Here is a 23,670-nt window from a genome sequence, read left to right as displayed (position 1 = left end):
TACATGTTAAAAACATAAGAAAAATGCTAGATTTTGGTGTTTTACATTTTGCCCTATTTTCTTGATATATATATATATATATATATATCCAAATTTTTTGGGAAAAGCCTGATACATGCTTACCTTCCATACGGGTTGGGCCCCACTGATAGGTCTCTTGAATCGATATTCAAAAATTTGCTCCTAGCGTTATTTTCCTCTAGCGGATAAGCAGATATTCTTGTGAAGGCTTCATGCTCTTCTAATCTTTGTGGTGTTTTGTGCAAGCTCGGCATGTCTATGCTCTGGCGTGACGGGGAGTGTAAGAAAAAGTAGCGTGTGTGCTTGTAGTCATTCTGTAAACCTAACAGTATACCTTCCTTTCTGTATTATTTTAGAGGTGAGAGTATCTAGAGATAAGAGATAAGGTTTATTAGTTGTAACTTGGAAGTGATAAATTGAGAAGAATACAAATAGGCCTGTGAGGACCCCTCTCTCAAACCCCTTTTCCTCTTCTTCGGTCCTCTTTGTCTTTAATTATTTTATTCTCTTCTATCATACCATGTAAAAAAAAATGATAGCATACTAGTCTATCATTAAAAAAAGGAATTGTATTTTAATTCAATTAGATTTCTCAATCAAAAGTTGAATCGCATTACTCGAATTGAGGCTTACTGAATGATTTTGGTCAGAAGCACATCTTAAGAAATCGTCGAAGTTGAGTCTTCTTTGTTGGCTAATCAAAATTTACTTAAAACTATTGTTTGACTTCATTCAGCAGAAAAAGTGTAGAATTTATACCAAAACTAGGTGATTGCGTATATCCGCAGGGAATAGCCTCGCCTTAAAAGGGGTGGGGACACCCAGTGTCTTAAAAAAAAAAAAAAAAAACCTTATACCAAAACTTGCTAAAAAAACATGAAAACCTCAGACAAGGACTTGTAAGGAATGGGTAGGACTTTCCGAGAGTTTATACTAACAAACAGAAGACTCAAAAAACTCATTTGAGTCGAGTCACGGCTTGACCATATCAACTCGACCGGAGATAAATTTGACTCCTGCTGGTCTTTAGCTTCTGTCTTTTCTAAAGAATATACAAGTAAGAAATCTTGATACATTGATACTGTGGCCTTGTGCCGTGTTGGTTCTAATTGAATCATAAGATGCGAATGATTGTTTTGAAGACAGTTCAAAAAGAATAGTGATTGTTTTGGTATAAACTGACATCTATTATTCTTGAATTAAATTTATTTTCCACTTAATTGGTTGTGGCCAGTTTTGGTTCTTTTGAATTTCTATCGAGTTGTTGACATTGCTGCTGCAACTGGTTGTAACTTTCTCTAAGACTTATGATTTCTGATTAGGTGCTGCATCCGATAGCTGATTGCATCAACATAAACATGAAGATATGGGTTATGTATTTTAACCATCTTCTTCGAAGATTGGTTGAAGAAGGAGATGATGGTAATTGTGGATCAACGGCTGTTTGTGACACAATTTGTCTGCAGGTATGTATTAGTAACTGATTTTATCTGTCTGGATCAAACTGTATATATTGAGGAGTTTGATGACATGCTCTTCTACTTAGAAGAAAATTAACTCACAAATGCTCTTGATCTTATCTTACTTGTTGAAACATTTTAACTCATGGTTACTTTTAAATTATTACAGTGGAAGTTGTCTTAGTGTGATGAACAGAATTGTACTTTATTGTTTGGAATCTTTGGATATCCTTTACTACTAAGAGGCTCTTTGCATGTTCTTTGGATGGCTCCGCAAACTCTTGCCTTCATCTTACCTCAGTTTTATATGGTGTGATATGGTTTACTGGTTTGATTTGTCAAGTTTTCTTGTTCTTGCCTTGTTTGTCTGCATTTCATTTGACTTGACTGGTTGTCATTCAATGACTTCTCCTATGAGATCATGAATCATGAATCTTGAATATTCTACTATCTCCTACTATATCACGAACCTTTGATATATAGGCACAAAAGTGAACTGGATGGCATATCCCTTACGATTCTAGCTGCAGATTTGCGTGATCCAGTTTGTGGGTCACTTCTGATCTGGATCCACGATCCTGTTTATTGAGGCCGATGAGCTGTAGTTTGTTGAGTAATGACCACATTTCTTTCATGACAACCTAATTTTAGGTTGCATTCCTTTTTTAAAGTACTCTCATTCTCCATTCATATCCAAGAAAAATTCTCTGGTGTGGAAATGGCTTCCAACTGTAGTTCTGCTAATCTATAATTGAATATTCTTAGATAGGAATTGGTTCTTTCCAGATTTGAGTTTCAGTCCGGGTTTCAATTATCCAAACTGGAAGTCTCTGACAGATTGTAGCTGATCAGATTTTAAGGCCTTTAATATTGTGTAAACGATCAGGAAGTGCAGCTGAAAACTGTCAGATAATGGATCTTGGATTGTAGTTGCTGAAACCATGGTTCAGAACAAAAAATCGACTGGACTCAATGTCCAGTTGACTCGACTCGATATTTAATAATTTAAATTAATAAGGATATTCGAGTATAATAGATATTTCATTTGTTATGACTTTTGAGTATAAAAATTGACATGTATGGTTATAGACAAAGCAAATGGTGTTCTGGGAGCACTTGGTGGCTCTTGAGGTAGAGGGTCATGGGTTCAAATCTCACGGTCTTCTCTTTAATTTTATGTTAAAAAGCAATTATCCAGCTAGTAACTCGGGTTGAGTCGTGCCGAGTCGTAATCTTGTCCAGCTTGTGAGAGTTTGTTGTTGACTTGGCTCGAAATCTTGTCAAGTCACCGAGTGTTTGAACTATGGCTGAAGCTCAGCAAACCTTACCGGAATCCACCACCAATATAGAGTATTGCATGCCAAAACCAATCCCCCTGACTGGCCAGCAAATCTATGGCTTATATTTGTATCTATGGATTGTTTGCATAAAGCTTTCCTATTTTGACTCTAGCTCTAACAAAGATAGCTTGCTAAACAAGTGAATAACTTAAAGGAAACAAGAACCATTGCTAATTAGGAAAGTACAAGAACAAATCATGGTAATTAGTCCACACATGTGGCCATGTGGATCATGTAGGTCCTACGGCTGTCTAACAGACCAGCTGCTAGACTAGTAGGATTAATAGGCCAACCATGCATATAAGTTGGTCTACAGTCTTATTGTTGGATTTTGGTGGGCCTACTCACCCAACCAGATTGGCTTCCTACCTCTTGATGTGAAACACAATGTTGGGGAGCTGGTTGTGTCGATTTCCCCTGGCTTGAATGGAACTCACTCTTGAGTTCGACTTTCTAGTTAATCCATTGGCATGATCTTTGTCTCCCATATTCTGATTCAGTGGGAGTTGGTGATGGATATCTACCTGTTGGCTAGGCATAATTTTTGCTGGATTCTGCTGTAGAGAAGAGCTAAACTTGAGATGATTTGATGATGTTCATGTAGGTTAATCCAAGGGGGAATGGCGCCTCATCATCCTTTCTTCCCTGTGTTTTCTGCTCTTGCTTCCTCATGTCATTGCTTTTAATAAATATTTAGTACCATTCAAAGAAGTAAAAAAAATCCCCAGAATGAAACTTTCATCCTGATCTCTCTAATCACTATATGTGTTCATGTTCACTTTAATGTTTCCTTATTTCTAATCGTGTTCATATTCACTTTAATGTTTCCTTATTTCTAATCATTTTTTCTCTGTGTGCCATCTCAACCAGTGATTCATTCATACCTTGTTTGTCATCTTGTTGTTTTTGATTGATTTCCTTAATCTGGAACATGGTAAGAGCAAGGGAGGTGGATTAGAATTTTTGTGGTTTGTCACACCCTGAATTGGGTACCCGGGTGTGCTCAACCCTGATCTCGTACCTGAGGGCATGACTCATAGATTAAACACTCACAAACCATAATTTCACAAACCTAACCATAATACCAATATATAAAATATACACTTTTCTAAAATAAATCAAATATCCATTAGTTAAAATAAAGTAAAATATTAATTATCCAAATCATCATCCCATAGTCTAAAGTGTTTATCACTTTTTTTTTTTTTTTTACAAGTCCTCTTACCATAATTTTGAAATTTAGAAAGGAAAATAAAATAAAAATATCCAAATCATCATCCCCATAATCTAAAGTCGTAACCACTCCTTTGCTACAAGTCCTCGTACAATTATTTCGAAACTTAAAAAAGGAAATTAAAACTAGGTAAATAAAAATAAACGGCTAGAAGTCTGCTCCACTCGCTCCCTGACTAGACTTAACTCCTTAAATTCATTATCCATAATAAAAAATGAGCTCAAGAGCTCAGTGAGTATATGTTGCACAAGTTTGAAAACATATTCGATTCAATTAAAACATCTTTGTTGAACTACCATAAATCAAAAGGGTGGATGAACAAATATTTCAATGCAATTCCATAAAAAATAATTCACAAATGAATAGATGAAAATTATGCAAGAGTACACACATGCATGTTTTTAAATCCAATAACCGAGAAATCCAATGTATTTCAGATGCGACAAAACCATGAATGAATGAATAAATATGTAGAAAGTACCCACAATAATTAGTATGGTCAATCCCTTTGAACACCAGGGTTGTTTTACACTAGTCGCCAACACTCCCAAAACAACCCACCTGGCCTACATAGGTGGCCTGTTGCAAATCAATCATGCTTATCCACTCGGCGTCGATCAATGGGTGACCCATTCGTTCGTTAATTGGTTAGATTATTACTCCACTTGGCCTATATAGGTGGTCTGTTGCAATCCTCACAAACTCACCCACCTAACTTCGATCAATGGAGGTTCCAAGAGGGGTCCCAATTGGGCTTTTGGGACTTTTAACCCAAAGGTCTTGATCGCCCCAACTATTTATGATTTTAGGGATTTTTAACCCAGGGGATTTAATCGCCTCACCTATTTTTCCATGTTCCAATAAGATCACACACATGATACATGATTTAATAATTTCAAAATAATATAAACTCATGAAAGATTCATAACCCTTTCCTACACACTTAAAAGTATCATAAACCCTTTTTCCATCATCAATTATATTCAACAATGCAAATGGTTTGTCTTGAAATTTTGGAAAATTACACCTAAAATCCTGTATATTCTGGAAAACATGTCACCCCTCAAATCCTATTGGTCTAAACATGTTATAGCCCTTCTCGTATTGGTCCTGATCACCACTTAATTCCTATTGGTTGAAACACATCATAGTCTATACCTGTTGGTTGGAACGCATCATAGTCTATTCCTATTGGTTGGAACACATTGTAGTCTATTTAGTGCAGGGGGTTATGCAGAAAATAAAAAATTGTAAAATCTGTACAGAAAAGCCCTTGCAAAATTACACAAACATCCGTAGAATTTTACACAATAGTTTTGGAATTTCGTGGATAGTGCAGGATCATGCTGTAATTCCAAAAAATTACACCAAAACCCAGAATTTTTTTAATAGTAATGATACTAGTATGAGAATTCCAGAAGACTTGGGTGAAAACCCCTAGAATATCATTAAGGATCTTGATTTTTAAGAAAATAAAGAAGAAATTAGAACTTAAATCTTGATTTTCAAGAATTAAAGAAAAGGATAAGATAATAATTCTTGATTTTTAAAGAAAATAAAGAAAATGCAAGAATGTAAGAAAGATAGGAAATGGTTGATTCCCAAGAAAGTAAAGGAGAGGGCCATAAAAGTGAAGTGTCAAATTTCAAGAAAAGGAAAATAGGGATGCAAAGAATCATACCTTGGAGAAATTTTACAATATACAGGAAGGAATCTAATATATAAATAACAATCCAAAAGAAAAGGAAAGAAAGGAACAAGGTTCTTGTGCCCAAAGGAAAAAGGAAAGGCAACTACCCAAAAGGAAAAAGGGAAGAAAATAATTTGTATATACATGAATGAAGAATTCTATTGAAGAGAAAGGAATAAATATGTGAGGGTATACTCACCTCAAAAGGGTGAACCCAAACCCCAAGCTTCCTCCTTTCTTCCTTCCCTTCTCTTCCTTTCTTTCTCTCTCTCCATTTCTCTCTAATGTTATGCACTCACACTCACTCTCTCTCTCTCTCTCTCTCTCTCTCTCTCTCTCTCTCTCTCTCTCTATTCCTTATGTTGCACTCGCCCACAACTCACGTCACCTATTTGAATTGGGGGTTCCCACGTCCTAGCCTTCACATGTGTGCATGCACACATGTGAGGTAAAACTCTCATTGGTCGTTGTGACCCCTCAAATCCTATTGGTCCAAACATGTCATAGCCGTTCTCCTATTGGTCCACATTACCACTTAATTCCCATTGGTTGAAACATATCATAGTCTATTCCTATTGGCTGGAACACAGTCTATTCTTATTGGTTGGAACAGATCATAACCCAAATCTTCGACAACTCCCAACATGGGAAGTCTTCTAGCTACACAAGGACTCCCACGTGAAGACCAAAACGTGATTCCCCTTCTCACTAGATTTACATGTGTGGTGTGTGCATAAGGTGCATGCATGTTTGGATGGTTACGACTAGTGTTTGAAATATCGGTATCGCGTTATGTATCACACCCCTGGGATATGGATACGTATCGGTTATCGCATGGGATATATCGGTTGTATCGTTGATTTGGAAACATGGGGAAACATTGGAAATTGGCTGAATTTTTCAATGAAATTTCACTGTTTGTTAAAAAAGACATCAATACACACTTACAAATCAAAACATTACGAAAAGCAAGTGCACATAATAGGTTTTCTTTGTATGGGGTCCAAATCTATGCGTTGTCTAACTGAATTGATGCAAATATATTCAAAATTTATTCACATAATTTATAAATGTAAGAAGATGTGTGGAAACACAAGCAATTCATTCAAAAGGAAAAGAATGATCACTAAATTAGGTTACATACATATTTGATTTTATGTTTGGACACAAAGATTGCAACCGATTTGTGAGAAATTGGGAAATTTTTATTTTTATTTTTTCAATTTTTCGCAACTTGGTCATTCTTCTCCAAATCGCAAAATCGAAGTTCCTAATTCATGATTTTTCATGCAAACTATGAAAAATCATGGATTTGTATCAATTTAACATTGATTTAACATGATTTATAGGAAAAAAGAAGGATTGAAAATAAAAAAAAATGCTCACCGAATCGAACATGTGGGATATATCCCACTACTTGTGCATTTCGTATCGCACAAGTGGGATACAAGAAATATCGTGGGATATATCGGCTGATATTGTCGATATTTAAAACACTGGTTACGACTTTAGATAGTTGAAGGGTCAACAAGATAGACGGTGATGAAGATGGTAGGATGTTTGGATTGGTGGATGTTGTGTATACCATGTGGTGGATGGTTGGATAAATAGTGTGATGCAGGACAATTAACCACTTGCTCTAAAAGCTCAAACTGTTAGAGCATGACGAATTAATCCCTTTATCTCATAGCCTAGGCCTCAAATCCATGGGTTAGGTCCTCAGTCGAACCCTCCTCGTGGGCCCCAAGTCCATTGGTTCTGCCCTCTCATGGGCCCCAAATCCATGAGTTCCGCCCTATACGAGCCACCTGCCTCACACGGGCCCCAAATCCATGGGTTATGCGGGCCACCCACCCCGAGTGTGCCCCTGTGTCCCATAGGCCACCCCACTCGAGCCCGGTGTGAAAATGCCCCCGCATTATAGTGTTATAAAAGTGGGCTAAAGTATGTATGGATGAGGTAAGATGGGTGACTGGAAGCTCATGCTGATGGATGGTTTGGGTTAGTGGATGGGTTGGACTTAGTGGGTGATTTAAATGGGCGGTTGGAAGATGGGTTGGTGCTTGAATGGTTGAGGTTTGACATGCTTGAATCAAGGACCGAACTTGTACGATTAATGTCCAATTTTGGAGGGTTTACACCTAAGACTTCCTAAATGAATTTAAATGGTGTTGGTCATTCAATCAATGGTCCAAATTAGGTGTATTGGGTGCACAAATCGACGGTCTAGGGTGGACAGATTTAACACGCACTTTAACGTTCTAGATTGGCCAAATTTGTCATGAAGTCAATGGTCACATATGGTTTGATTTAAGCTACAATTCAAGGGTCCTACACAGTGTTTCAAATATCGATACTATTGGCCGATATTATCAGTATCACACCACTGCGAGACGATACACTCGCGACAACCCCCGGAAGATAACAAAAAATCCCAAATCTAGATATCGGCCGATCTATCGTCGATATCGCATGATATATCGACGATATCGTGCGATTGCCTCTCCATTATTGTCGGACATCAACGCACGGACAGTCACGGATGGATTGCAGGGGACTCATGAGTCCCACTATAGCTAACCACCCACAAACACCATAAAAATCGGATTTGAGCAATGGAGAATAAAAAAAAAATTGAATTAGAAAAAAAAAAAGAAAAATCGGAGAGTACCTGGCTATAGCGGTGATCGGAGGTGGGCCATTTGACTGGTAAGTACGATTTTCTTGCCATTTTCTTCAACTTCCCTCTTTCTCGAAGATTCCGGCGAGGAATCAGGCCGGATCGACGAACCGTTCCTTCTGGAACGAGATTTGAGGGGATGAACTTGCGTGAAAGACAGATCAGACTGGATCGGACTACGTGGATGGGGCCATGGAGGTGAAAATGGAGAGGGAAAGTGAAAAGAGGGGCACGGATGGGGAAATCGGGTTGCGTACTGAGTTACTCAGTCGCTCTTATCGTATTGAGTGAACTCTGTAGGGCCCATTGTGAAGTATATAGTTCATCCACGCCGTCCATCCGTTTTTCCATATCATTCTAGGGGTTGAGCCCAAAAATAAAGTATATCAAAATCTCAAGTAGACCATACCAAAGGAAATAGTGGAAGTATTGATTTCCACCGTTGAAATATTTATAAGGCCCCCAATGATGTTTATTTGTCATCCAAACTGTTCATAATATCATAAAGACATGGATGAATGGAAAAAACAAGTACCATCTTGATCTAAAACTTTTGTGGGCTCCCAAGAACTTTTCAATGGTAGACTTCAATTCAAACTGTTTCAGGTGGTGTGGTCCACTTGAGCTTTGGATATGATTAATTTTTCTTTCAAAAGCCCTGAAATTATATGATAAAACGGATGGACGGATTTGATAAAATGCATGAATGACGGTGGGCCCCATAGAGTTTACTCAGTACACAGTGCGCAATCTGCTTCGGCGGATGGAAATAGGATTGCGTACTAGTTACTCAATACGCTTTTATCGTACTGAGTAAACTCAGTTGGGTCTACCTTGAATGTATGCGGTTTATCCAATCCGTCCGTAAGTTGTTTCAGCTAATTTTATATGTTGAGCCTAAAATTGAAGCATATACAAAGCTCAAGCGAACTATACCACTGGAAACAGTGGGAATAGTGATTTTGACCGTTGAAATCTTTCTAGTGCCCAAAGTGATATTTTTTTCTCATCCAACATGTTCATAGGATAAAAAAGACTTGGATGAAGTGAAATAAAAAATATCAGCTTGATCTAAAACTTCGGTGGCCCCTAGAAATTTTCAATGGTAGACACTCATTTCACACTATTTCCTGTGGTGTGGTCTATTTGATCTTTGGATATACTTTATTTTTGGTATATGGAACTGAAATTAACTTTTAAAATTGATGGACGGTGTGGATCAAATAGATAAATCACGGTGGATCCCACAGAGTTTACTCAGTACGCTTAGCATACTGAGCTACTTAGTACGCAATCTGCTTCCCCACGGATGGGGTAAATGCTTTCCATCGTTGAAACCTTTCTCCACTAATTTCTATGGTGGGGTCCACTCGAGCTCTCGATCTGACCCATTTTTTGGCTCATGCTATACAATGATCTCTTCAAATGTATGGACGGTGTAGATAGAAAAAATACATCATGGTGGGGCCCACGTAACTTGGTGACGTCTCGTGCCCCCGTCACTGACGGGCGTTTACCGTAGATTGCATACTCAGTACGCTCTTATCTTACTGAGTAAACTCTGTTGGGCCCACAATGATTACACGTGGTTTATCCACGCCGTCCATCCATTGTTACTGATCATTTTAGGTGTTGAGCCCAAAATTGAACCATATCCACAACTCAAGTGGACCACATTACAGGAAACAATGTTGAATGAACGTTGACCATTAAAAACGTTGTGGGAGCCATAAAAGCTTTGGAACAACTTGATATTTATTTATTCCCTTCATCTGGGTCTTTACGACCCAATCAACAGATTGAATGTCAAATAAACAGTACAGTGGGCCTTAGGAGGATTCTAATGGTGGATATCCAATCATTATTGTTTTCCTTTGGTGTGGTCCACCTGCGATTTATATTCCTATGATTTTTTGTATCAATCCCTAAAATGATCCGTAGAAATGGATGAAACAAATACATTATGGTGGGGCCCACAAAGCACCGACCACCAGCCATGAGGTCGGTGTCAGGGGAGTAGCCAATCCGTCTCCCCGCGCGACGATACTGATGGGTTGCGTAGCCAGACTGCCTACTGAAGTGACACACCAAGTTCTGTGGGGCCCACCATGATGTATGTGTTGTATCTACACCATCCATACATTTGGGTATATCATTTTAAGGCATGAGACAAAGAATGAGTCAGATCCACTGTTTTCTAGCCACGCACCGTCCTAAAATTTTTAATGGTGGGCATCACTTTCTCCATTGTTTTCTGTGGTGGGGTCCACTTGAGCTTTGGATTGGACTCATTCTTTTTCTCATTGCCTAAAATGATATCTCTAAATGGATGGATGGTGTGGACACAACACATACATCATGGTGGGCCCCACAGAACTTGGTGCGTCACTTCAGGGTCCACCATGTCATTTACTTTCCATCCGACTTGTTGATATGTTCATATACACACCTGTATGAAGTGAAAACATGCTGGGAATAAAACAGTCACAACTTTATAGGGTAAAACATGCTGTAAATGTAAAATGTACTGTTCATCCGATGATCCGTATGTATAAAATATAAGCTTGATTAAAAAACTATTGTGGGCCACACCAATGGGAACGATGTAAAACTTCTTCCAAATTGATAAATTCACGTTGTGAGGCCCACCTGAGTTTCTTTTATCAGGATGAATTTTGTACGTTCTCTTTATTTTAATGAGTTACACCTGATTAACGGCTTTGATTGAAGGTCCACATCATGGTGGCCCCTAATTACTAACCTATTGTTGGCATCAAATCTCATTGTTCCATGTGGTGTGGCCCATCTGAGTGGTGGATCTATCTGATTTTGGCTCTATCCAATCTCAATGGATAGATAAAATATTATTTTACAGATAAAATATATCGGGAGGAAGAGGAGGGAGACAACCTGATATAGGGTGGACGTACGGTCGGCCCATTCCCGATAATTAATTTGGGAGTATTTGTGATTTATGTGGACATGTATCGAGGAGTGGTGGGGTAACCCGCCTAAAGGAGCATTTAACAGAAGGGTATCGCAATGTTGTGGATTGCCCTAAGTGCCCACAGGATGTGCAAGAATAGATGAAAACCATATTGAAAAAAAATGTGAAGTCAAAAGATGAACGACATGCGCGGGAGAGGGAGATTAGGGAGGAGTTGGGGCGGCCACCATATGCAGGTGAGGATGATGTAGTGGATCTCGATAATGATGATGATCCCGAATATAGACGCGCAATTCAAGAGTCCATACGGGATCAGTGGGAGAGGGATCAGAATAGGAGGTAGGACACAAGTAGGCCTAGATTTGAGGGGTCTATCCATGAGTGTGGTGGGGGGAGTGGAGCAGGGGAGAGTGTTAGGGGTGAATCAGGGGAGGGTAGTAGGCGGGGAGGAATATGGGGCATGGGCCGTAGTAGCAGCATGCGGGTGCTGGATTTACCTTCAGATCCAAGGATGTACAAAGAGGCAGGAAGGACACAAAAGAAAATAAAGGAGATGTTAAGTGGAGGGGATGTGAGGAAAAAAGTTGAAAAATTTATAGCAAATTTTTTTATATACGATCAAATCCCCGTAAATGCCACAGCAAGCCCGCACTTCAAAAATATGATAAGTGAAGTGCAGCGTGGGGGTGAGGGTGTGCAGCCGCCCACACCTGCATAAATCATGGGGAAATATTGATGAACATGCAGAAATGAAGACATACGTTGATTCGTATCGGTGTCATGGGAGATGTACGGCTGCACTGTCATGTGTGACGGTTGGACCGGACCGACGAAGATGTCGATTATAAATTTTATGGTCTATTCCAGGGGACGTGCGGTGTTCCTAAAGAGTATAGATGCGAGTAGTAAGATCAAAGATTCTAACTACATTTACAAACTAAGGCACAACGTCATGTAAGATGTTGGGAGGAAAAATATTGTGCAGTTTGTTACGGATAATGGGAGTGCATTTGTTAAGGCAGGGAAAGATATTCAGAGCAAGTATCATATGTATTGGACCCCCTGTGCAACCCATTGCATCGATCTCATGCTGGAGGGGATCTGGGATAGGTCGTCGGTGAAGACTGTAATTACTGATGCATGGCTCATCACAAACTTTGTATACAATCACGCATGGTTATTAGCCGCAATGTGCGAGAGGTGTGGTGAGGATATAGTGCGCCTCGGAGCGACGCGGTTCGCCACAAATTATATCGCCTTAAGTAGCCTTCTTAAACACAAACGGGGGTTACAAGAGCTTTTCGCCTCTCATGATTACGTAGAATGGAAAAAGAGGTTGACGAAAGTAACCTATAGAATCGAAGAACAGGTGCTGGAAAATTCATTTTGGGATAAAGTGCGTAGTGTTGTGGGTATTCTAGAGCCCATTTATGTGGTGTTGAGGATGGTGGACAATGAGACAAATCCATCGATGGGTTCGCTGTATCCGTCTATACAGCTGATGAAGGAGGCCATCATGGTTAAAGCTCCCAATGCATATAAGTGGGTGCATGCAATAATAGATGACCGTTGGAAAAGGACGCTTTCTCACCCACTACATCAGGCTGGTAAATACCTATCTGGATTTTTTTTTTTCCTTTTCCATATGCAATAATAAACGAGGGTTGTACTGATGTGTATATGTTGGTTTTCAGCGTATTTCCTGAATCCCAAATACCACTACAGCCGGAACCTCTTCAAAGATGATTCATTAAAGAGGGTTGTGCATGAGGTGTACGATCACTTATTCCCTAACTGTTCGGGGCAAGGCACCTTTGTTAGTGAGGTAAATATGTTTCGCACTTACATTCTCCTTATCTTCATCTCAATCATTAAATACTTATTTTGGTTGCTATACGCCATCAACAGATTGTTAAATTTCGCAACGCGGTTGAAATGTTTGGGTGTCACCCTGCGGTGAAGTCAAGGAACGCCATAATGGCATGTGAGTCACTATAGTAAACTTAACTTTTATATTATTTTGAAAAATCTAGGATAATGAAAGAATCTTATGATATGCAGGCGAATGGTGGTCCATGTATGGGACTGACTGCGAGGTTTTACAACGACTGGCTGTCTGTGTGCTTGCACAGACGGTGTCCTTGTCACCCTGTGAAAGGAATTGGAGTATATTCTCCCTCATACATACAATTAAATGTAATAGAATAGGTTATGAGAGGCTTCAGAAACTAGTGTATTGTCACTACAATATGAAGTTACGAGAGAGGATGCTCCGCTTAGAAGGAAGAAGAAAAGCGCAGGAAGACCCACTGGACCTGATGACGGTCGGACAGCATGCATATGCTGAGAATGCGGAGGATGACCCAGTTTACCAGTGGGTTAGGTCGGATGACTTAGATACCTTGGATGGGTGACCAGAGCCACATATTGCGGCAGAAGCAGAGACACAAGGGATTGATGTTGACGCACATGTGGAGTGGCAGAGGTCTCTTGATGAGGCATTCGACCCATTGACGAGGAGTCCGGAGGGCAACCCGCGGCAGTCACTATCACGCGGGACACGTGGCGGGAAAACATTGTCTGACATTGAGACTGAGTCAGAAAGTGATGCGGGAAATGAGTCTGGTGATGATGATGGCAGTGATAAGGGTAACGATGACTCTAATGACAGTAAGGATGATGATGATGATGATGGCAGTGATAAGGGTGACGATGACTCTGATGACAGTAAGGAGGATGATGATGATGGTGGTGGTGGTGGTGGCGGTGGCGACGCAGGTGGGAGTCAGGATAAGAGGCCTCTTAGCCTTTTTACTGGGGAGGAGAATTTCGATCATTCCACACAGGACCCTGACCATGGTTTTCGTCCAGGAGAACCACGACCTCGTCTTGTTTACAATAAGACATACACGTGTTAAAAGCTACTGCAGAAAAAGAAGACTCATAAACTTTCAGATTTTGAGGAGCTGCTGGCAAAATGCATGAGGGACGCAAGCGTTTCTGGCAGGCGAGGTGGCTCTAGATTTGGATCATGGACGAGGGAGGGGAGCTTGAGTTACAGGCCACAACATGAATCTGGATCACAAACACTGGAGAGTAGCTTGAGTTCTGTGCACAGTATGGGCATGGATATGGACCTAGTGGATATGCGACGAGTGACTCCAGCAGTTACGGCACATCATTTTTCAACCTTGGTCAGGAGTTCACTTCTACATATGGGCTAGGATATGAGCAGCAGTATGGATATGGCCAACAATATGGATACCAAGGAGCTTCATATGTGCCATTCCCAGATCCATATCAGTTACAGACTGTGACGTTTACGCAGTACCCACGGATGAGCGTATTGATTCAGTTCGGAGAGGATGAGTACCAGCGTTATGTCAGGGAGTATCTTAACTGGTACCACTCTATGACTTGGGCACAATATTGTCAATTTGTGGAGCAGCAGTACTATGTCCAGCCCCGTCGAGATGGAGATGATGATTACGAGCCATCACGCAACTCTATGTGGGTCTAGACCACAACTAGTCTCCATCATTGATATGTATATTTCTCAAATTTTACTTCTTCTGTTCTTCTTTTGTTTTTCAATGAATTGTTTGTGTTTTCATACATGACTATGATATATTTATAAATATCATGCATTCAATTTAAATACAGTTGCATTAGTTCAGTTAAACATCGCATAACTTAGGACCTTATACAAAGGAAATTTATTTTGTGCATCTTTTTTTTTGAGATGTTATGATTTAAAAGTGTGTATTAAGGGCCTTTTTAACAATCCCCAAAGTTTCATTAAAAAATTCAACCATTTTCCCAATGTTTCCCTATGTTTCCCAAAAAGTGCGATAGACTATGCGATACAAACGATATATCCTGTGCGATAACCAATATGTATCTGTATCCCAAGGGTGCGATACATTGTGCGATACCGATATTTCGAAAACTGGTCCTACATAGATAGATTTTGTCACAATTCAATGGTTTAAAAGTGGGTTGATTTGGTACATTACCGATGATCAAGGGTTGGACGAGTTTAATGCAAAATCAATGGTTGAAATTAGGTGGATTAATGAATGGTGGACCATGCGTGTGTGCGCATCAAGTGTTGTGCAATGGTTGAGATGTGTGTTAAAAGTTAAAACAAATCAAAATTTGATCCGGGTCATTACACGGTTCCTTCTTGTGATCCCCCCATTGGGTAGTGTAGTTTTCCAACAATTACACATGAGAGGACAAGTACTTGTGAACCCATCATGCTGCCCTGCTTGGTCATATAACCATCGTGTTAGTAGCTTGATGTGACCCACTTTCATAGGAGTCACATTATTCCCAATGTGAGGAACCGTGCTTTCCTACAAAATGGCCACCATGCACCCATTGCATACAGGGGTAAAGTTCGTTTATCCATTCCAGTTGATTTGGATTCCAGTGTTTTTCCACTTTCAACTTTAGGGTCTGTTTGATTTTTCATGTCAACCGTAAATAGGTAATTATTGCTTCTTTAGCCTGTTTGATAATCCGGGTGTATTTCTGCTTTGAAAACTGGTCCAAAAAGATTGACTTAAATTTGTGGGCTGCACCATGATGTATGTAACATATCCGTGCCATCCATCCGTTTTACCGGAACATTTTGGGGCATGAGCTGAAAAAAGAGGCAGATCCAACGCTCAAGTGGCCCACACCAAAAGAAACAATGTCCTTAAAACGTCCATCATTGAAAGTTGTTTCCTTCTCCGGGCCACATTGATGTTTATTTGTCATCTAACTTGTTCATAAGGTCACATAGACATGGATAAGGGGAAAATACATATTCGCTTGATCCAAAACCTTTGGGGGCCCCAAGAAGTATTTAACAGTAGGCGTTCGATTCATCACAGTTTCCTGTGGTGTGGTCCACTTGAGTTTTGGATCTGCCTCAGTTTTGGACTCATGCCCTAAATTCAGCTAGCATAATGGATGAACTGTGTGGATAAGCCACATACATCATAGAGGGCCCCACATTCATTTCTCAGCTGTCCTCATTTTTAGCACTCAAAAAGGTAGGCTGTCAATGTCTGCATTGTGAACGATGTGGTAATTACTTAGGTAAATAATTATTACCTATTTACAAGGTATTTACATGTGACATGGAAAATCAAACAGGCCCTTAATTTGTCTCCCAATTCTTATGATGCCATGTTCAGGTTATAGCTTCCATCAACAACTACCTTGCATACTTTCTCACACGCTACACATTTGTATGGAAGATATTTGTTTGCAACCTAGCTCTATTTTCTATTCCTTAGGAACAAGCAAATTCTTCTCATCATGAGCATGACTTGTTTGATGCCTTTGAGAACAACTTCCAGTTCGTTCTCTGTTTCATCGTCTTTCATTGCATGATTCACATCCTTGCGTTCATCTTTGACTTTCTTTTCACAGCAGTTCAAGCTTTAGTTGGACAAATCATTGTGCAATGTTCTACACCACAAATTGTTGCATCATTGTGTTTGCCCTGTCAAAAGGGACTTTCCTATGGAAACATTGGTGTTTTGAGTGGCATTGGATATTTGGTTGCTGCCCTCATTGAAGAAGTGTGGAAAACACCTTTAAAATAAAGAAGTGTGGAAACACATTGTCAGCCGAACTTTCGTGATGTAAAATATAAAGGAAAGAGAGGAAAAGCAAATTAGTGATGTTGAAGAGAAGATTTGTATTGATTGTTTAGAGTGAGTATGTGAGGGTGGTTTTTATAGACTTCTCAAGTATTTCTAGAATGTTTCTAGAATATTTAGGATAATTTTAAAATCCTTCTAAATCTACAGTATTATAAGAATGCCATCATATGGAAATCATCCATTAATGTCTCCAATGTTACAAGAATACCAAAATGAAAATCTCATGGCTTAAATGCCCTTTTTCTAGAAACATCTTAGAGAACTTACTTTCAAGTACACTCTCCTCAAGCTGACTGGTCAGGGGGAGCTCCAAAAGCTTGGAATGGATAACTCAGTGATGATCCATGCTGAGGTCCTTTGTTAAGACATCCACAACTGATTATAACAGGGAAATCTCATATCTTCAGCATTTCGCGAGTTGTTATGATTAAGCTCAATTTATTTGATGTGAGCACTAAAGACAGGATGGTGAGAGTGTTTTATGGTTCTTTGATTATCATAGTAAGAGTAACAGGACGGACTCTTGTGAAGAATATGGCATCCCCATGCTATATTGGCCGGTGGTACCGTATGGGCCAGATTGCAGAAAAAGTGACTGACAGATTAACAGTCAAATTACTGTATTTTTACAAAGTGTCTCTTGAAGTCGAGGACACATTGATCACTTCTCAATGATAATAAAAAGAAGACAGTTTGAGATCAATTGCAAGATGGAAGAGACACTGAAACCTGATTCACAAGTAGACAAAAGGCCATGATGCGCAATGCATTGAGATCTGATCAACGATTTGGCATTCATCATCAACTTCCATCAAAGCCAAAGTGACTCGATATACAGGCAGGGAATGTTGATCCACATATACAAAGGTTCAAACTAATTCTTCCCTGTTGAGGGATTGATGCAGATCCAAGGGTGGAACCCACGATCCATATGATTGGTGAATTCTCTTCATATTGTTCTTTCAATGGATTATTAGATCTTTTCATTATTTGTTTGTTCAACAGAGGCACTCCATTATCAGATTGTTAAATCGTTTGTTAGCCCACTATCTGAATGGTGATTTTCTGGTACCATACAGCTCACGTGTTTATTATTTAGTAGGCTTCTTCTTAGTTACTTGGGGCTTAAGTTAGTTATACTCATCACTTATTTTGTGGGCCACTTTGGACTACTACACAATGTCCAAATGATAGAAAATTAGTTTTATGTGAAAACCTATTGAAATAGATTTCAGGACTATCACAATATCACACGATTTTCACATGGATTTAAATGTGTCATGATCCATTTTTGGGAGAGCCATATGGTGGTTGTGGGATTTAGGGATGTTTCTCTTAATTTTATCTAAATAGGTTGCTCGGATAGTTGGATAGTTTTCGTGATTGAATAGGATTAGATTAGGGTTTCTTTTCAGGAATGTATATATACTTGTGAATTGAATGGAAAATTGGGGACAATTGGGAGCAATTCCTCAAGATCTATCAGGTGAGATAATCAATGATTCAATACAAGCATGGTGTGATGCTATACTCATACAAGGTGTGATTCTTTGTTTCTGGCTGGTTTGATGCTGACCTTATCAAGGTATGAACAATAAAATCTGTGTTTTTGATGTTCAATAGTATTACTTTTGTTTGTGCATTTCATCTTCTTGCGTCACCTTGTATCTTTAATGAATGGCCAAAGTTTCGAAGCAGTGATGTGAAATGCCATTTTCTTATCACCAATGGAACTTTTATTAAAAAAAACCCCAAAGGGGAAGGAAAGAACAATGAAACAAGATGCATCGTGGCAATGGATGCAAGTCTACTACGCAGCTGATCTATGATCCCTTCCTTTGCCAAGGATTGGCAATACAATTTGACTCACAATTGATTTGCTTTAAAACATTCTCCTTGGATCGAGATAATGTTTCCATGGAGGAGGTTGTGCCCCTGAAGCCCAAGCAATTGCATTATGTGAATGCACCTTCAACATATCTGCTAAAATTTCCTTCCCTGTTTTGATAGCGAAGGGTTCCATTTAGTTCGAGGATTTTGTCCCCAAAGATCCTGAAAAGGTGAAGTTCATTGGACCGTACTCATCTTTGAGAACACATCCCATCCTACATGGACTGGGATTCTCAATTGGGAAACCATCTAGATTTAACCTCCCCCATCCATAGAGTGGAGGGATCAATGTATTCATCTTTGAGAACTCCACCCATCCTACATGAACTGCAAGTCCCAATTCAGCAACGGTCTAGATTTAACCCCTCCATCCGTGGGGTGGGGGGATAATTGATCCATTTTGACCAAAGAAGGGTGAAAATAAAAAATCATGTCCTTCCAATTGTGAGGTAGATCAGATGCGAATGCCTGAGAATTCCAAAGAAGCAACACACAAGTTTCCTAATGCCCTTTTTATCTTTCTCATTAAATGCTCATAAATGGGAAAAAATATCTTCAAATACTCTTTTTTCTTTCCTTCCATACTTCCCACGTGATAGCAGGGCGAAGCATCTTCCAAAGGATCTTGCTTTGTGGATTGAATGGGCCAACATTTCGTTAATCCATTAAAAACTCCAAACGACCTGACACATCCATTCAATTTCAAAATGCCTAAAATATTCACAACAGAAAAGCTAAGCAACTGATTCCTCTTCCTGTTTGCACATGACGCACCTATTTGCAATATCATGATTTCTTTTTTGAAGGTTACCCAGAGCTAAGATTTTATTTGCCACTGGTACCAAACAGAAGGCCTCAACATGAGGGTCCTATAAACCCCAAACTGTAGTGCATGGGAGCTTTGTCAAGGTTGAGGGATCCATTGTCTCAAAGAAGAGTTTGGCAAAGGAGCCACTTGCATCAGGAGCCCAAACTCATTCATCATCTTCTAAAGGAAGGGAACCACCTTTTCAAACAATCTAGCATATCAGCTAGAATGTCTATATCCAAATCTCATTGATTCCTATGGAATTGCAAAAGACCAAATTACTTGACATTCACCACTTTGAAAGTGACTTTGATGGTGGAATTTTGGATGGCTGTTGAATAGCCTTGGAAATCTATTAGCTAGAGTGACATCACTGAGTTGTAAATCTTCCCATAAACAAATTCTTTTCCCACAACCGAGTTTGAATCTTAAGCCTTTATTGGGAATTTCTGCTCACTCCTACGTATGGATCTGTAAACTCTGAGATAAATTTCCATATGAATGAGCCCTTTCCCTTGGAAACCATTCTTGACTTCTAACCTCTCATTTTTGAACCATGATTTGAGGGCCACAACTTGTTTCCATATGGCCTTGTTAGCTACCAAATCTCCATCGCCATTTAGCTAAAAAAGCTCAATTTCTTTATCTAATTCTCTTATCCTATTATCACCTTGAGATTTTGGTTTTGGAAAATCTTCCCATTTCAGTAAGTGGAACTTAGAGATTCTTCACTACCCTTCCATAAGAATTTTTTTTGATTGCTCTAGCTTATATGTGATTTCGGTTAGATTTTGAATAAGGATATATAAAACGTGGGAAGATTCAAGAGAGTTGCTCTGATGGGGGTTATATGTTCCCCTGAAAGAGAGTGACTCTCTTCCATGTTGATAGCTTCTTTTCCAAATGCTCAATTATTGGATCCCAAGTCTACACCTAGATTGGCCCCACTAGGGAGCCCAAATTTTATATATACGCTGAATCAGTTCAAGCTTGTGTATATATGGGAATGTATTCTTGATGCAGGCCCATGGTCCACCTAGGTCCACGACCAACCGTAGGACCCAACATGTGCTGATTTTGGATTATTTATGTATGGATTTGAGGCCTAAATATCAAGAGCTAATTTACTATTTGTGGGGAATATGGGGGATGTGATGGATGATATGGGATTGATTTAAAGATGTGATTGAAGATTTTGAGGATTATTTACAAGATTTGTGATGCGGACACAAGCGCATTCAAGGTGTACCAACGAAGAAAGCGCCAACTACAAGTGTCGTCCTTATGGACAAACGACTATTGAGGAGCTGAAGATCTTTCACATGTGATTGGACGTATAGAAGACCCCACTCAGGGAAGACACATGTGAAGGAAGATTGGAGAAAGAAGACCGAGCGCCCAAACTTTTCCATACTTATGTTATTTGCCTGTTTTTGACTTAGTTAGGGGTCTTTTAGTAATTTTATGTCTTTATTTGCTTATTCTAGGGGTATTTTAGTAATTTTATATCTTTATTCGCTTATTTAAGTGGGCTAAAGCCCTAAACTCGAATTTTAACTATTAATTAATGAAAAGAAAACCCTTTGGTTGCCTCCTTTTTCTCTTCTCTCTAATGGTGCTTCTTCTCTTCCCTTGATCTTCTTCTTCTAATTTCTTCTTGTGCCCTTCCAACTTCTTCAAGGTAATAATTTTCTTCCTTCTATTTTCCAGTTTTGGCTAATCCTTCTTCGATCAAAATCTTGAGAACCGATCTAAACCCTAAACCCCCAAATTCTCAAATCCCTAATCCGAGAAACTTCTTGGTTCTTCAGACTAGTGATCTTCGTTGATCGATTGGGTGTGATCATGCAAGATCGGGAGGTCTCATCCCTTGCCGGATCCAACCTAAGTAGTAATTGAATTCCATAATCCATGGTTGTGGTGATGGCCCGCTCCATTGCATGTTTCCTTTATGATTTTCTTAGTTATGATGATTACTGTTAGAATTTTAGATCATTTATTCCTTTTTATTTCCGCTGTTTAATTGTGTCCACGAGCATGCATCATAATTAGGGCTGTCCTGCATCAAATTTGGTATCAAAGCCTAGGCTTGCGTGGTTTTTGTCTAAATCGAGTTATCAAATTAGGGTTTCAATTTTTAGGTTTAACTTAGGAAAGTTCCAGGTTTAGAAAGTTTTCAATTTTAGAAACTTTCCAATTTTAGAAAGTTCCTAATCTGGAAAATTTCCAGATTTGAGTTGTTTCCTGTTTCAACTTAATTGTGTCAGTTCATAGTAGTTTTGCATTCATCGCATTCATCTTGAAAGTCATAACACCTAGTAGTCTAGTTAGGTAGAGTTTGGTTCAAGTCTTCATTGTATGCCTACGAGAAGAGGTAGAGGTTTCGGACTTCAACCTACCATGAATAACGAGCAGTTATCTGAGCAAATTGCTTAATTGATACAAAAGATAACTGCCCTAGAAGCGGGTCAAAGGCGTGAGTTTGCCCGCCTTGAGAACCAAATTACCACTACCATGACTAAGGTGGAGCAGCTAGAGGCGTCCCAAAAGGAAAACCCCGCTGTAGGGGAAGATGTGCACTCCCAAGTGGAAGGAATTATTGAAGAACGCGCTGTCACACGTGGTGGTAGTGAGGATAGAGATCGTGGTAACGGTCGTGGTGTGGTGCGAGAGGCACGAGCCACATGTGGTCATCAAGACCGCTATGATCCAGATGAGCGTGCGATGAAGAGTGTGAGAGTTGAGGCCCCGAGTTTTGATGGGCACTTGGATCCCAAGGCGTTCCTTGACTGGGTTGCTGACATGGACCACTACTTTGAGTGGTATGGCATGTCGGAAAACCGTCAAATGCGGTTTGCTAAGATGAAGCTTGTGGGTCAAGCCAAGCTCTTCTGGACCAATACCGAGCGTAGGATAGAAAGAATTGGTAGAGCCCTTATCACACATTGGTATGAGATGAAAGAGAAGTTGAAGGTGAAGTACCTTCCTCTCTCATACCGTCAGAAGCTCCTTGACCAATGTCAATCTTTACGCCAAGGGTCAATGCCTGCCGTTGACTACATCGCTAAATTTGAAGAGTATGTGACGCGATGTGATAGCCGAGAAGACCCTCTAGTAACGCTCTCGCGTTTCAAGACGGGCCTTTGTGCGGATCTTTAGCGCGAGCTTATTACTCGGCCCTTAACGAACTTAGATGAAGCATATCAAGTCGTGCAGGAGTTAGAGCAATATCTGAAGGCTCCTGTCGTTCGTCGTTTTGAGTCCCAAGACTCCAGTGCTAGATCTAGTTCCCAAGGAACTAGACCTAATATTGATAGTCAACCTAGGGCACAGGCGACTATTCCGCCTAGGCCTAGGGAGGATAAGGGCAAAGGGGTTCTTGGTGCCGGTCCTAGTAACATGAGCCAAGTGAGGTGCTATGAGTGTGGCAACTTTGGCCACATGTCTAATCAGTGTCCTACGAAGAGCCGTGGGAGACCCTTAGTTATAGGCGAGTCCCACGAGGGTGGAGATGACCAGAGTGATTATGAAGTTGAAGAGTATCACCCTGAAGGAGGACTTACTGATGAAGAAGAAGTGGATGGAGAAGCAATGCTTGCAGTAGTCAGGCGTGTGTTAGCTCAGTCTAGAAGTAGTGCTGACTGGCGTCGAAGCACTATTTTCTACACTATTGCCAAGTGTGGTGAAAAGAATTGTAAGGTGATAGTGGACAGTGGAAGTTGTCAGAATGTGATTTCCACTAGCACCTTAGATCTCTTAAAACTGAAATCCACACCTCATCTAGACCCGTATAAAGTTTCTTGGGTTGACAAGACATCCTTACCTGTCACCCAGCAATGTCTAGTCCCCATCGAGTTTGGGTCATACAAAGAGTCCCTATGGTGTGATGTTTTACCTATGGATGTGGGACATGTTATCCTAGGTAGACCGTGGCTAT

At 39.9% G+C, this 23,670-nt stretch overlaps 1 protein-coding gene across 2 annotated transcripts in view; it reads left to right on the top strand.

Moving 5' to 3' along the window:
• LOC131229123 (chorismate mutase 1, chloroplastic) overlaps positions 1–23,670 on the top strand; it is a 40,136-nt gene that overhangs the window by 8,099 nt on the left and 8,367 nt on the right. For both annotated transcript variants that reach the window (XM_058224998.1, XM_058224997.1), the window contains exon 4: positions 1,344–1,487. In XM_058224998.1, coding sequence (XP_058080981.1) covers positions 1,344–1,487 — 144 coding nt within the window. The remainder of the gene's footprint in view (positions 1–1,343; positions 1,488–23,670) is intronic.

Source organism: Magnolia sinica, chromosome 16, assembly GCF_029962835.1.
Source record: "Magnolia sinica isolate HGM2019 chromosome 16, MsV1, whole genome shotgun sequence".
NCBI lineage: Eukaryota > Viridiplantae > Streptophyta > Magnoliopsida > Magnoliales > Magnoliaceae > Magnolia > Magnolia sinica.
The sequence above is the reverse complement of the archived record's forward strand: the minus strand, read 5'-3'. Positions and strand labels throughout refer to the sequence as shown.